Below are 13,285 nucleotides of genomic sequence, written 5' to 3'. Positions count from 1 at the left end.
TACAGGAATGAACATTAGAGGTTCGTATAAGAGTTTGTGGCATCGCGATCAAGCACGTGCAGGATGCGTGCACAGATACCGGACAGGGCTATGGGTAATTGCTCCATCCAGCCCCCCCTGCTCCTTGCGATCGCAATACTCCGCCCCGCTTACTCTTACCCTTGATCGCCCTGTCCATTTTTCCTCGTCATTCCAATTGGTCTGTGTACGCCTGTTGTATTACACATGGCCATAGATTTTGCCAGCAACTCGTACTGGTAGAGCTGTGCTTACTTTAATTAACTTGTCGACCATCACGCCATTAAACCAACAGCATTGTAATCACCGATTACTCGCAGCCAGCAAAGACAGGTTTCTTAGCTAATGACTAAGCTGGTAATGATCGTCGTATACAAGATAGTTAACGAGTATAGTCGCCCATGGCGACAATTTGACAGCATTACCAGCAATCCTGAATATGCTTGGTCTCCACATCGCCAATTCAAACATACATACAGCTTTACTGCTTAGTCTACCCGCCAACGCTTCATTGCCCTTCTAATCTTAATAACAATCAGGGATCTGACGTTCTGACGTTCGGCTGTAGTCTCAAGTTTCACCAAGAGGGGAAACGTGCAAGCGATCGGCACTGCGAGGTGGGTGGGGGTCAGCCAATCACGCACGCCCATGTCGGTGCTGCTATCTACTAGGCGCTTTGTCGATATTGCAAGCGATAAAGGGCTCGGGACTTGGCAATCGGACATGCGTTTAATCGGGAAGGTAAATTCGAGAGGTGTGTATGGCGTTTTCTAGTCTGCGATTGTGTCCATTCGGGGCTAATGGCATAACGCTGCCACATGACACAGCCTAACCGATATGTTACTACTGCATCTCTATCATATCTCTACCTCTCCTTCCTGTTTGGATACTGGGGTAGCGTGGTAGGAGGTTCATGCGTTTTGTTGACTTTCCTGTTAAGATCAGCCGCATCGGCACTTAATAATACCCTAAGGCGAGTTGCCTTGTCAAGTGCCATTTGTGGAGCCGCTGTGTAGGCGAATGTCTTGTCAAATGCCTTTTGTGGTGTAACATGGTAGCGAAATGTCTTGTGAAGTTCCTTTTGAGGACTGCCTTTCCGATACTGTTGCAGCGTGTAGGAAACATCTTGTTGCCGATGAGGAAGGAGGCATCTCGTAGCGGCCAATGCAACCTTGTGCTCTATCTAGGACTGACACTGGTAGATCATGATGCAAGGGACAACGGTAAGAGGTCGAGTATGTATAAATATGAAGCTGTGTTCCTGTCCAATGTCGATACTTCATCAGGATAACAAGACAAGTCTTCTACAACCATCCACTTCACAACATCGATACTTGACTCTTGTGTGTTACTTCCACAATCCTGACCATGGAGCTCACCAAATTCCTCGCTGCTCTCGCAGTCTTCCTGCCCATCGTCTATGGTGCCCCTACCGCCGCCGCCAACGACCTCCACCCCGAGATCCTGGCTGCCATGAAGCGCGACTTGGGCCTTGATGCCGACGCGGCTCGTGTCCGCGTTGCCCGCGAGATCCAGGCCACCGAGGTCATTGAGCAGCTCCGCGCAAAGGCTGGCAGCGCCTTCGGTGGTGCCTGGCTCGTCGACGGCGAGATCAAGGTCGCCGTCACTGACGAGGCCTTGACCTCCGAGGTCACTGCTGCTGGTGCCACCGCCTTGGTCGTTGACACTCCCCTCGAGAAGCTCCAAGAGGCTCAGAAGGCCATCGACGCCCTCGACATCGAGCAAGCTGCTGGCAAGCGCTCAGAGGAGGCTGCCGGCGGAATCGCCTCCTACTATGTTGACGTTGCCTCCAACAAGCTTGTCTTCGAGGCCATTGCTAGCGGTACCGCTAAGGCTGAGGAGCTCGCCAAGAAGGTTGGCCTGACTGAGGCTGACTACGAGATCCGCACCGTTGAGGAAATGCCCACTACCTTTGCCACTCTCCGCGGTGGCGATGCCTACTACATTGGAGGCGGCCGATGCTCTGTCGGTTTCTCCGTCACCACTGGTTTCGTCTCTGCCGGCCACTGCGGTCGTGCCGGCAATGCTGCCACCACCAGCGGTGGTGCTAACGTTGGAACCTTCTCTGGCTCCTCCTTCCCCGGAAACGACTACGCTTTCATCCGCGCTAGCAGCGGAAACACCTACCAAGGCAGGATCAACAACTACAACGGTGGTACTCTCCCTGTCTCTGGCAGCACTGCTTCCGCTGTCGGTGCCAGCGTCTGCCGCTCCGGCTCCACCACTGGTGTCTTCTGCGGTACCATCCGCTCCCTTGGCGCCAGCGTCAGCTACGCTGAGGGCCGTGTCACTGGCCTCACCCAGACCAACGTCTGCGCTGAGCCCGGTGACTCTGGCGGTTCTTTCTACTCTGGTGCTCAGGCCCAGGGTGTCACCTCCGGAGGATCTGGTGACTGCACCCGTGGCGGAACCACCTACTTCCAGCCTGTCAACGAGATCCTCTCCGCCTACAGCCTTACCCTTGTCCGTGGTTAAATAACTCTTTCATGTCTATACTTGTTTATACTGCTGTTGGAAACGCATCATGGTCGCAGCCCACGCAATTTGTACATATGTCAATTTATCTATATCCATCTAAAAACGTCCCTGATGATTCTTGGTGAAGTCGTGATGCTTAGCTGCTTGATATCTTTCCAGTAAAGGTCGGTGTTGAGATAGGAGTGTTTTAGAGAAGGACGGCTCCACTTTAGGAACTTTGATAACCCCCTTTAAAGTAGTAGCGGCGAAGTAAGTAGTATCTTCATCGAAAGCTGGAGGGTCACTGTCGTTCCAGGATGCTGACCCGGGTATTAGGTGTGATATTACGAACACTTACCAGGACCATAATGTGTATGTCAGTTTGGAGATTGTGTCGTTAGGTGTGCGTAGCAATTGGTACATAAAAACGGCCAATACGACGGTTCGATTATACTACGACAGCTGATTGGCGTCCAACATCGCACGTGCATTTCCCAGGTACATGGCATGAATGAGACCTTGAGCCTGTCTCCGTACGCCAGCCGACGCCCCACTTATATCTCCCTTGATACATAGTTAGCAAGGTTGGTCCTCGAGAAGGACTCTCGCAGAACTGAACCACCACCAAAAGTAGCCACTTTGGACGCTAGATATCAGCACAATAACAACGTTCAAACATATGTAAAATATTCAAAATATTGTGCTATACAAGTCTAATAGATGTCTAGATTTTTAGAAAGTTAGATCTTACGTGCAAAGGTGCAGCTGCGTGTTAAGTTAAGCAAGTGGTAGAACGCTAAGAAACTAGCCCTTTCGCTTGCCTGAGGTGTCCGGCCATTTGGGTTCCGCGATAGCAGGGTTCAGCGCCTTACAGAATTGCATGTCAAGCTTTGAAGAACGGCTTGATCCCCAAGAGGGGTTCGATAATTTTCTGGAATATCAAGCACTACGGCATGGCTGTGCATGTGTGAATGTTTGGGACCGGTAGCCGCTAAGATGTGCCTCCTGGCTGCGGTGCGATGAAGCCAATGAAACCGATGACGCTTTCTTAGGACTTTTGCAACTTTTTTTCGTTGACATGTTCTCGTCCCAAACTTCTTCTTCAGTAGCTTCATCAGTATGTGCTGCACCGAGCATCAAAGTGTCGCGCCTCATGCAAAGGCGCAGTGGTGTTCGTCAGTCCGTGGCGGTGCTGTACCCGGCCCCCTATATGGAGCGGCCCCCACGCGTGATCTAAACCTAATTGAGCCTAGTATACGAAGAATACGCTCCTGAACCAAGCACCCACTGTGGACCCACAATTAAGAAGGATTCATGTAGCTGCTATATCTTTTTGGGACAAAAAAATGTCATTTGTGGAGCGGGGCTGCAGGCTAGATCGTAGTTTTGACAACTACTATTTCAGTAGTACGTACGGATAGAAACGAATACGCATACGCGTATACGTATACTTGACCGGTCATGTATGCGGTCTCTCATACTTATATATCGAGATGACCTGGTCGAGATTTGAACTTCATACAACTTTTCCGGAAGCTTTTCAGTGTTGCGGTTTCTTTTCTACTCTCATTCCGCTATCGCTTTCGACCTCATCGGCGAAGAACACGTTGAAACTGTTATAATTCGATTTCTTAATTACAGCGTACCTACCCAGATTATAAATAAAATAAAAAATCACCGACGCAATGACCGACAATGGAGGAACGATCGACTTCAAGCTGTATCGCTACAACCCTTCCATGGCTGCGGCTGTCATCTTCGTCATTCTCTTTATTCTTATATCAGGATTACATTTGTACCAAATGGTCCGCACACGGACGTGGATACTCATACCGTTTGTCATCGGCGGCTTCTGTAAGTCATCTTAGCGAGAATTACGTCTCATGGTATTTGTAACCAATAGCTAATGTGTAACAGTCCAATTTGCTGGCTACATAGCAGTAGGTATCTATTAGAGCGCTCCTGATGAAGTGCTAAAATTGTGCCAACAGAGAGCGATGTCCGCTGCCGAATCCCCCAAATGGACAGTCGGCGCATACTCCGCTTCCACCATCCTACTTCTTGTCGCTCCCGCCCTGTATGCCGCAAGCATATATATGATGCTCGGTCGCATAGTCCTTGTTACCGACGGCGAACACCACTCGATCATCCCCAAGCGATGGCTCACAAAGATATTTGTCGTAGGAGATGTCATTTCATTCTTGATGCAGGGTGCTGGTACGTTGTATACGCACTTCGACGAGTGCTGTCACGAAAAAAGAAAACAGGCTAACCACCATGGTCGACAGGCGGCGGCATAATGGCGAGCGGCACAATCAGCGCACTTCATACCGGCGAAAACATCATCATCGGCGGTCTTGTAGTTCAAATTCTCTTCTTCGGCTGCTTCATGGTGACGAGTGTGCTTTGGCACTCTCGAATGGTAAAGAACCCTACAACCCGAAACCTCTCGGGATCTATACCGTGGGAGATGCAGCTTTATTCTCTTTATGCAGCTAGCATGCTCATTCTTGTGCGATCGGTTTTTCGCCTGATTGAGTATGCGCAGGGTAATGACGGTTATCTGATCTCCCATGAAGCATTTCTTTACATCTTTGATTCGACCCTCATGTGGATTACTATGGCAATTCTGGCATGGATACATCCTAGTGAGATCACGGGGTTGCTGAAAGGCGAAAAGGGGGTCGCCGTGCGTCGTGGTGTGGAAGTATACGACCTTTGTTAGAAGTATTGACTGAGAACGGCCGGATCGAGACCAAAATCGGGTTGCATTCCAGAAGAGAATAAGAATATGCCTCAGACTCAGTATTTGACAGACGAAGAACCTTGATGTGGCCGGAATACATAATCTTGTAGAGTAGATGTTGCATATGTATTAGTACGTGAAGCGATACCCAAAAATTTGATATAAGCATGTCCAGACCGCATGTTATGCACTCGAGTCGGTCTCTGCGATGGTTGTTGTGATTTATCAATTTAATTTTGATCTTCCTGAACTAACACTGCAGCAGTGTTGGCCCATTGCATCAGGTCCGCCCAGTCTGGATGCCTGTTGGAGACGGATCGTGAAAGACTCTCGATCAGGCGAACTCCAGTGTTTCTGCCCCACCATCGGTCGCGAGTGTAGAGCAGCAAGGCGCCGTAGTGGATAAAAATCAGTTGTGCCATAGGGTCTTCCTGCTTGAAAAGGTCTAGTAGCGTCGGACCAACTGTTGTTGGCCATCCAATGATTTGACCAAGATAAGTTGAATCTTGGTTCATTTGTCCGAAGATTGCTTCCAAACTTTCGATTCCCGAAAGATAGGACCTGTGTCGCTCAGCTTCGATGGAGCTTTGAATACTATTTGTCCTCTCCCGAAGTCTCGCCAGTGCGGTGGCAACTTCATCGGCAGGCTTAGGAGGAGGAACAGGATTGACAAATCGAGCCCATAATGGCGCGTACTTTTCAAGATGTATCCTGAAATCTTCAGGGCCACGTATGATGAATTGCAAACCTTGAAGAAGCTCAATCAAGATCACAACGCTGTCCTCGCGAGAAGACTGCTCGGATGTTGGACAAATGTTGGGGAAAGCGAGAGCCAGTACGTTCAGAATAACAGAGAAAGCGAACAGGGCGCATCTGTTCTCATCGGTAATGCAGTTCAACGCGTCTCTGAATCCTTTCAACGCAGAGGCGTGGTAATTCATGGCGATCTCGCTGTAAACAAGCTTCGAATCTGGAAATTTCCAGGCGTAATGAAGGGAAGATAGCGCTAAGATGCCGTTAAGAAGGAACTCATGATGAATCGCCTCATCGGGTATAATCTGCTGCCAAACGTGTATATCTTCCTTGCCATGTGACATCGTCTCAGACGTCGACGTGATGTAGTGAGCCATCAAATGTAATTCCTGGGCTCGTGTGACAGTAATGGGCGTACGTGCTACATTCGGTTCTCCAAAAAGGGTTTCACTTCCGCTCATCGAAATACTGCTTCTAGAAGAGACTTCGTCCGCGGTATGCGGAGATTTGTAAACGCATTGCACACGGCGATTGGTGCAGTTATTGCATGAGGGTGACTCTTCTCCACACTGAATATCAAAATAAGTTTATGCAACTTAAAGCGTTTGCAAAGAAACGGAGTGATTTATTTTTCACTCATGAGGTGTAACGGTACCTTGATGTGTCTTTTTTTGCAAGGCAAGCAGCCAAATCGAGATTTTGAATGTGATTTTCGGAGTGGCATTGCGTGCAGCCGTCGTTAGCGAACATGGGATATGAGAAATTAGATATCTCTTGAGCTCAATAGATGTTCGAGATGTAGGCTTGAAGGGAAGTGTTGACTATAAAGAGTCTGACCGCTTGTAGCTCGAGGTGGTAGCTTTGCTTAGGTAATGGGGCTCATGCATCACGTGCACCACTGGTTTTACCATGTACACAAGATGCTCTTCGTCATTTGCTAATACAATGTATCGACTCCTACGACAATATAATGCCAACACCATCTGCAATCATTATTTTGACTTTTTTTGTAGAATTCCGTGGTCTTTTTCGAGAATTCAAAAAACACTATCTGATCGGCTGATACAGATTGGATACTCATATGTGTTCTTGAGAAGGCTTAGAGTGCTATACCTACTAATTCGCATAAGCCAACATCTAAACTGTAGGGTTTTAGGTAGAAGTTGCCTGCGGATAGGTTCAAGGGCTAAACCGATAACAATCTAACACCTGTTGGTTGTTATTAACTCCCATAAAAAGCTGGCATCTTCTGCTGACTTGAACGACCGAAGAGTGCCATAGTTGGTTCGATAGGAAATTGGCATGGAAGGCGAACGCGACGCGGCAGGTTGATGGGAACTATGGACAAGTGATACATAAAGCATGCAGTGAGTCGAAATCATGGGCATCAATCTGACGTAAGCAGATTGTGACAGACTTACCATCCAAAGAAGGCTGAAGGCATATGAATTGCGTTTCACAGTTGCAGAAAAAGCTTGATTTCGAACATGCTAAGCTCCCAAAGACCCTGAAATTTGCCGGATCGCTGGTGATCTGCAAAGAAAGTGATCCTCATCATGAATACTGCATATACAGTAGTGTCATCAACATCTACGACCGAGATCGCCTATGCTCTCATGTCTGATTTCTAGTCAAATTTCTTTATTTAGTTATCATCTTCCAGATGTTCGCTGCAGACAAAGGCTTCTGCTATTAACCAATGTTCCTCCCTACAAAATCGAGCAGTGGAGTTGATTGGGCCAACTTACGTATGCTTGTATTTTGCCGCCATCGCGGCGCAAGATAGACTTGTTCTGGACCGCCTGATTTGTGGAGGCATATTTTGCTAGATGTCTTAAGGCGATCAGAGAACGTATTCGGGAACCAAGCAGTTCCAATATCTCTTAATAATGTTGTGCACGTGATGCATGTTTTACCCCGAACCAGCAACAGGGGTCTTGGATAAATTTCTGGGTGTCATCACAATACCGGCCCTGCTCCCCTGATTGGCTTACAAGTCTGGTGCGGAGTGCAACACATTAAGTGTCCGTAGTATAAAGTTAAGTCAGTTGACATCCTCTGAGTTAAATGCCTCGCAACTTCTGGCGATACCAAACACTGCCTGTTGCCTCCATTTTACTTGACATTACATCTCCGCGATTCGTCAGTTTCGTCCCAATGCATCTTCTCCAAGTCACGATTGCGGCCATTAGCTTTAGTGCCGTCGTACTATCGGCCCCTGCCAATATGCTTAGGGATACCACCATTGTTGAAAGGCAAGATCCAGGCTTTTGCGGTCCCAGCAATAACGGAGCGACAGCATGCTCTGGTAAAATTCGCTACAAATGTAATGGAGCGGGGTTATGGCTGAACAATGGAAGGTGCAGTTGATGTTAACGCAGTAAGTATGCACCAGAGATGTCCCGGTTGAGTATAGTGTTGATACATAAAGCTGTAAGCGAAGACCTCCAAGTGTATGTACAGGTTGGAACGATAGTTCTTGGAGTGGGGTATCGAGGGATAGTCCAAGGTAGCTTTGATCTAGATTACAGATGACAATATCGGCACTTCGTTACTAGAGATATAAATTACTCTAAATGAATTAGTTTCAAGTTAGTTTGCCGCTTCCAGAAGTCGTTCTTCTCGCGCTGTGATGATGAACTCAAAACTCTTCTCTACTCCGGGTGGCTAAGGGCACCTTGTTGGCTCAAGACTATGCATGGTTTGAACAAACGGTCTTTTCGAATATAAGACTAATTTCGATAATGAGATTAGATAGGACACTGTTCTGTTGATGCGGGTCGTAAGACAAAAAGAGATTAAAGGCATTACATAATCCGCACGCACGGACTGCATACTCTCCCAAATGACGTAGAAGCTTCGAGAATCAGCGTCAAGGTTCACGCATCTTCCTGACAAACATGGATGGATAAGCAACCTCGCGAACTATCTACAACATTCTGGTATAGTCGCTTGAATGGAAATCCTGAGATCTTACTCACATCCGTATTGCGTTATGATGTCTATAAAAGTGTGGAGTGCGGCTCCTCTACAGCTCATCATCAATTCAAAAGACCAGCATCTCTAGATCTAGCATCTACAATCACCATAGCATCCAATCATCAGCCTTTCCACTACCATATCTGAACCAACAAATTTATCTTTTAAGTCAATCCTACCAGAAATGGCGTTCGTACTTACACCAACCTTTGCGCCGGCCTACCAGACGCATCAGTACAGCCCTCTCGGCTTCTGCAGTCCAGCAGCACGATCACCATATGCCTGCCGAGTTGCCCGTCCCCAACCTCGCCGCCCACAATACTCGCCATACGGCAATTTCTTCAGTCAAGTCAATGACCTATTGAGCGAGATTGACCGCGAAGCACAACGCCAGGCACAGCTCGAGGCTCATCGCGAGGCACAACGTGAGGCCCACCGCCAAAGGCAACTCCAACGAAAGCGCGCACTTCGCGCCAAGTTCGATGTCAAGCCCATTGAGCAAGGCTGGTCGGTAGAGGGAGACATCCAGGGCTTTGGTCCAGAAAACATCTCCATCGAAGTTACCGACGAACACACCCTGAAGATCGCCGGAAACACCCACTGGCAACTGGAAAAGGCACAGTCCAAGCCAGCACTACCTCAGATCGAAGACAAGGCTGAACCCGCATCTGCGCCTGCCATTGAGCAACCCGCCGAACAGACTTCTGAGGTGTCACATGCCGAGGAGGTCGACACCACCTCGGAAGCTGAGAGCACAACAGCTGGCGTCGCAACACCAGATAGTGACACCCAATCCCACAAGTCCTACCAAGCTACCGTCGAAGACGACTTTGAAGACCTCGGCGATGAATTCTCATCTTTGTCCCGTCCCTCAACTCCTGTCGAACCAAAGGAGCCAAAGGGCAAAGAGAAGGCCGTCGAAGAGCCTACTTCTACTGAAACCGCAGTAGTCACTCAACCACAACCCGAGGCACCAGTTCTTGCGCCACAATCTCAACCCGAACAACAACTCGAACAAGAAGAGCGCATCCACGGATCTTTCACTCGCTCTTTCAGATTCCCCACTCGCATCGATGTGGCGAAGGTGAGCGCAAGTTTCAAGGACGGAGTGTTGAGAGTACAGGTGCCTAGGGTGCAAGCACCAACTGTTAGGAGAATTGCTATTCTATAGCGATATGGCTAGTATGAAGATTTCATCAGTATTTGCATCTGAATATTGGAGCATATGCATGGAGCTGAGATTTAAAGGTTATGCAATGATTCGAGATTTAATGCTGGGTTTATTATATAGTTAGCAGTCGAATGAACTAAATCATATTCTGCTTTATGTAACTTTGTTAATTGCCTGTTTCGCAAAAGTGTTTCATTCTGTTTTTTCTGACTCGAAGTTACATCATCGAAGTGAGTATGAGTTTCACACTTGATACATGTATTAGTGACGCCAAACTTAACATAGAAGGAAGAACGTTAATTTTCTCATTTAAGCGCTACCGTTGGAGTTAGCATGGTCCGTGGCTGAGATGATCCATCCTCAGTTAGAGAAACAACCCCGTACACTCACAGTGCTTGGATTTTCTTCAGTTCCAATCCCCTAAGCGCGTAGTGACGTCCTGCATCCATCTTGTACATCGTTTGGAAAGGATCAGAAGATAACTACGATGGAAAAGGGGTATCAAGTCTGCTCCTCGTTCATAGAACTCAGTCAGTTAACTAACCCATACCCCCATTTAAGTTTTAGCAAAAATTAACATTTAAACTATATTTTTTATCTGTCCCGTCCCAGTCAAACAACGGTCTTCTGGGGCCGGCTATCACAAATCAGACCACTTTACACCACAGCCGAAATCTTAAACCCACCGGGCACCAGTTTCTGGAATACACCCTTTGGATCGTACTTTCTTGCTGCATCTTTCATCTTCTTCACGTTCTTTGGTCCGTAGCTGGATAGCGGATCTTGCGTTTTGTCTGCGTAGTTGAGATACAAGTAAGGATTATCTGCGCCAATACTTTGAGCGTAGGCGCGGATTCGCGAGATGAGATTTGCACCGGCGGCTTGAAAGAGGGCGTCTTGGTGGGATCCTTGCCAGGAGATGTAGGGTTGATATACTATAATGTCTTCATTAGTATTCTGCGAATGGACCTGATTGGGTATATTTTATGTAGATAGAATCGGGGATTGGAGGGAAAGATGCGGAGAAGGTGAAGGGGGAGGGAAGAACTTACGACACAAGACTTGCTCGCCAAATCGTTCAAGGCCCAGCACGTTCCCGCCTTTAGCAGCGCTCTGGCGCCAGTACGCGGGCGGCAGGGGCTGGTATAGAACGTAGATGCCCCAATCACCGGTTGCTTTTGCCTTTAATTTGGATAGTTCGTCCTTGTAGATTTCGTGCGCGGCAGTCATGACTCGGAGGTCGTTGGCAAAGGTAAGTGTGCCGAAGTATACGCTTTGGGATTGGTAGGGTTATCAGCGGGATTATCCTTGTTTATGCATGGGTGTTCGGGAGAGTTTCTAATTTGCAAGACTAACTTACCTGTGGGTGGTGGCTCCTGCGAGCTCTGCGGCTAGCGATGACATGTTGCGGAAGCCTGTCGTGTCCGATGTGTTGCCTGGGATCGCAAGGAACTCCTTGTAGGCGGCGGGCCTGGGCACCGGGTCGGCGTAATCGTATGCGTTCAGTATCAGGTCCAAACCCACGGAGCTCTGGTACACCGGCATAACAATGGCGGCACCTTTGTTGTCCTTGTCGATGTTGTTGGAGAAGTTAATGAGCGCTTTGAAGTGGTCTTGGATGGTTGACTCAGGATAGATGACTAGGCCTCCCCACATGCCTTGGTTCTTGAAGGTGCCGAATGTGATGCTGGTGACGATCCCGAAGTTGTTGTTGCCGCCTTTTAGCACTGTGAATAGGTCTGGGCGCGTTGTCTTGGATGCAGTTACAATGCTGCCGTCGGCTAAAACGACCTGGAACTCGACTGCATTGTCGCAGACCAGACCACGCCCCGGGGAGAAGTAGGATATGCCACCTCCAAGAGTGAGTCCGCCAACACCAACAGTTGATGATCGGCCACCGGGAAGCATAAGCCCCATCGGTTCCAGGACGCCGTACACATCGTTCCACGTTGCCGCAGGCCCCACCTTGACTGTAGTGCTTCTATCATCATACCTGACGGTGTTAAGGTACTTGAGATCGATAGTGACTCCATCCTGGATATTCGAAGCCCCGACATATGGTGTATGTCCTGCGCTACGAATAGCAAAGCTGCAAGGCTTGCGCGAGCTTGCAGCTGTCAATGCTTTGACTGCAACTGCAACTTCATCTGCACTCTTGGGCTGCACTATGCAGTTGGGTGTGATGGTCTGCTGCTTGACGTCAAAGTATGTCTTCTCGCGTGTCACGTATGCGTCTTGATTGGGATATAACAGGCGATCCTTCAAGGACGTTGCCGCAAGTACATTGCACTGGAAGATCTGTGGTTAGTCTGGTACGTTCTCTGGTGCGTTTTAGTTGGAGAATCGACTTACGCAATACTCCGCCTGGGCCAAAGGAATGACAGCCGCAGCCGCTAGAAGAGCAACAGTTAAACGAGCCATCATAGCAGTCGACGCGAAGAAAGGCAGTGAACAGAGCCGTGCTCGTGTTGGAGCGCAACTACCATCTCATATTAATAGTTCAGCGAATGTACTCTCCCATAACTTCTCCACTGTAGATTATTCAGTGCCGCTCCTATTAGCTATCCGCCATAAACGTTCACCGACCTCCAAAGGATCCCCCAAGAATGTTCAAAGAGGACTAGAGTCCGTAGGTGGCTTTCGGTCCCTGTAGCGCAGAAGAAGCTAATGTCGGTGGCAATACGGTATGTGCTTTTGCCTGGTTGCCAATAGTAGGTTGCAGGGACTAAAAACGCATAAAGGTCGCACCATACATTCGTCGAGGTTTAGTTAGCGATGCAGCTAGTGACCTATTAGCTAGGGGTGCTGCGCCAGATGGCATGATGCGTATACATAAATTAACACAGGGATGCTTGTCAAGAAATGGCGTGTTGACCGGAGCTGAGACGGGATTCACCAGCTTGATGGGTTGCATCGTGCTGGAACAATAGTAGTCCGCGCTACATGTCTGGCATGTTGACTCCTTGCATGATGTTCTTGCAATGTGATTGGGAGTTCGGGTTACGGTTGTCGATGAAGCCGTCCTATCCATGCCACTCTGTGGCACAGTCGTGTTGGTATTTAACCACGCCGTGCCATCGACCAATCAAACCGCATCTGTCGGCGCTTTTCGCCCATGCGGCTATTGGCCAATCTCTTCC

At 48.5% G+C, this 13,285-nt stretch overlaps 5 protein-coding genes across 5 annotated transcripts; 3 read left to right on the top strand and 2 right to left on the bottom strand.

Moving 5' to 3' along the window:
- Positions 1 to 1,284: 1,284 nt before the first annotated feature.
- Positions 1,285 to 2,615, top strand: COCSADRAFT_38551 (uncharacterized protein). Its single transcript, XM_007703453.1, has one exon. The coding sequence runs from the start codon at positions 1,387 to 1,389 to the stop codon at positions 2,512 to 2,514; it is 1,128 nt and encodes a 375-aa protein (XP_007701643.1). The 5' UTR covers positions 1,285 to 1,386; the 3' UTR covers positions 2,515 to 2,615.
- A 1,566-nt stretch (positions 2,616 to 4,181) lies between these two features.
- Positions 4,182 to 5,347, top strand: COCSADRAFT_343051 (uncharacterized protein; the record flags this gene model as incomplete). The annotated part of the gene is made up of 4 exons (XM_007703803.1): positions 4,182 to 4,350; positions 4,414 to 4,436; positions 4,488 to 4,713; positions 4,785 to 5,347. The coding sequence occupies 4 exons, from the start codon at positions 4,182 to 4,184 to the stop codon at positions 5,219 to 5,221; spliced, it is 855 nt and encodes a 284-aa protein (XP_007701993.1). The 3' UTR covers positions 5,222 to 5,347.
- Positions 5,348 to 5,472: 125 nt separating this feature from the next.
- On the bottom strand, positions 5,473 to 6,719 carry COCSADRAFT_173112 (uncharacterized protein; the record flags this gene model as incomplete). Its single annotated transcript, XM_007703802.1, has 2 exons — positions 5,473 to 6,564; positions 6,651 to 6,719. The coding sequence occupies 2 exons, from the start codon at positions 6,717 to 6,719 to the stop codon at positions 5,473 to 5,475; spliced, it is 1,161 nt and encodes a 386-aa protein (XP_007701992.1).
- Positions 6,720 to 8,888: 2,169 nt separating this feature from the next.
- COCSADRAFT_38548 (uncharacterized protein) lies at positions 8,889 to 10,298 on the top strand. The gene has a single exon (XM_007703452.1). It carries the CDS (start codon positions 9,159 to 9,161, stop codon positions 10,143 to 10,145), a length of 987 nt encoding a protein of 328 aa, XP_007701642.1. The 5' UTR covers positions 8,889 to 9,158; the 3' UTR covers positions 10,146 to 10,298.
- Positions 10,299 to 10,684: 386 nt separating this feature from the next.
- COCSADRAFT_146691 (uncharacterized protein) lies at positions 10,685 to 12,593 on the bottom strand. The gene is made up of 4 exons (XM_007703801.1): positions 12,498 to 12,593; positions 11,506 to 12,434; positions 11,198 to 11,418; positions 10,685 to 11,080 (listed from the first exon to the last, which is right to left on the bottom strand). The coding sequence occupies exons 1-4, from the start codon at positions 12,567 to 12,569 to the stop codon at positions 10,803 to 10,805; spliced, it is 1,500 nt and encodes a 499-aa protein (XP_007701991.1). The 5' UTR covers positions 12,570 to 12,593; the 3' UTR covers positions 10,685 to 10,802.
- Between the last annotated feature and the right edge of the window lie 692 nt (positions 12,594 to 13,285).

Source organism: Bipolaris sorokiniana (assembly GCF_000338995.1).
Source record: "Bipolaris sorokiniana ND90Pr unplaced genomic scaffold COCSAscaffold_10, whole genome shotgun sequence".
In the NCBI taxonomy this organism is placed as follows: domain Eukaryota; kingdom Fungi; phylum Ascomycota; class Dothideomycetes; order Pleosporales; family Pleosporaceae; genus Bipolaris; species Bipolaris sorokiniana.
The sequence above is the reverse complement of the archived record's forward strand: the minus strand, read 5'-3'. Positions and strand labels throughout refer to the sequence as shown.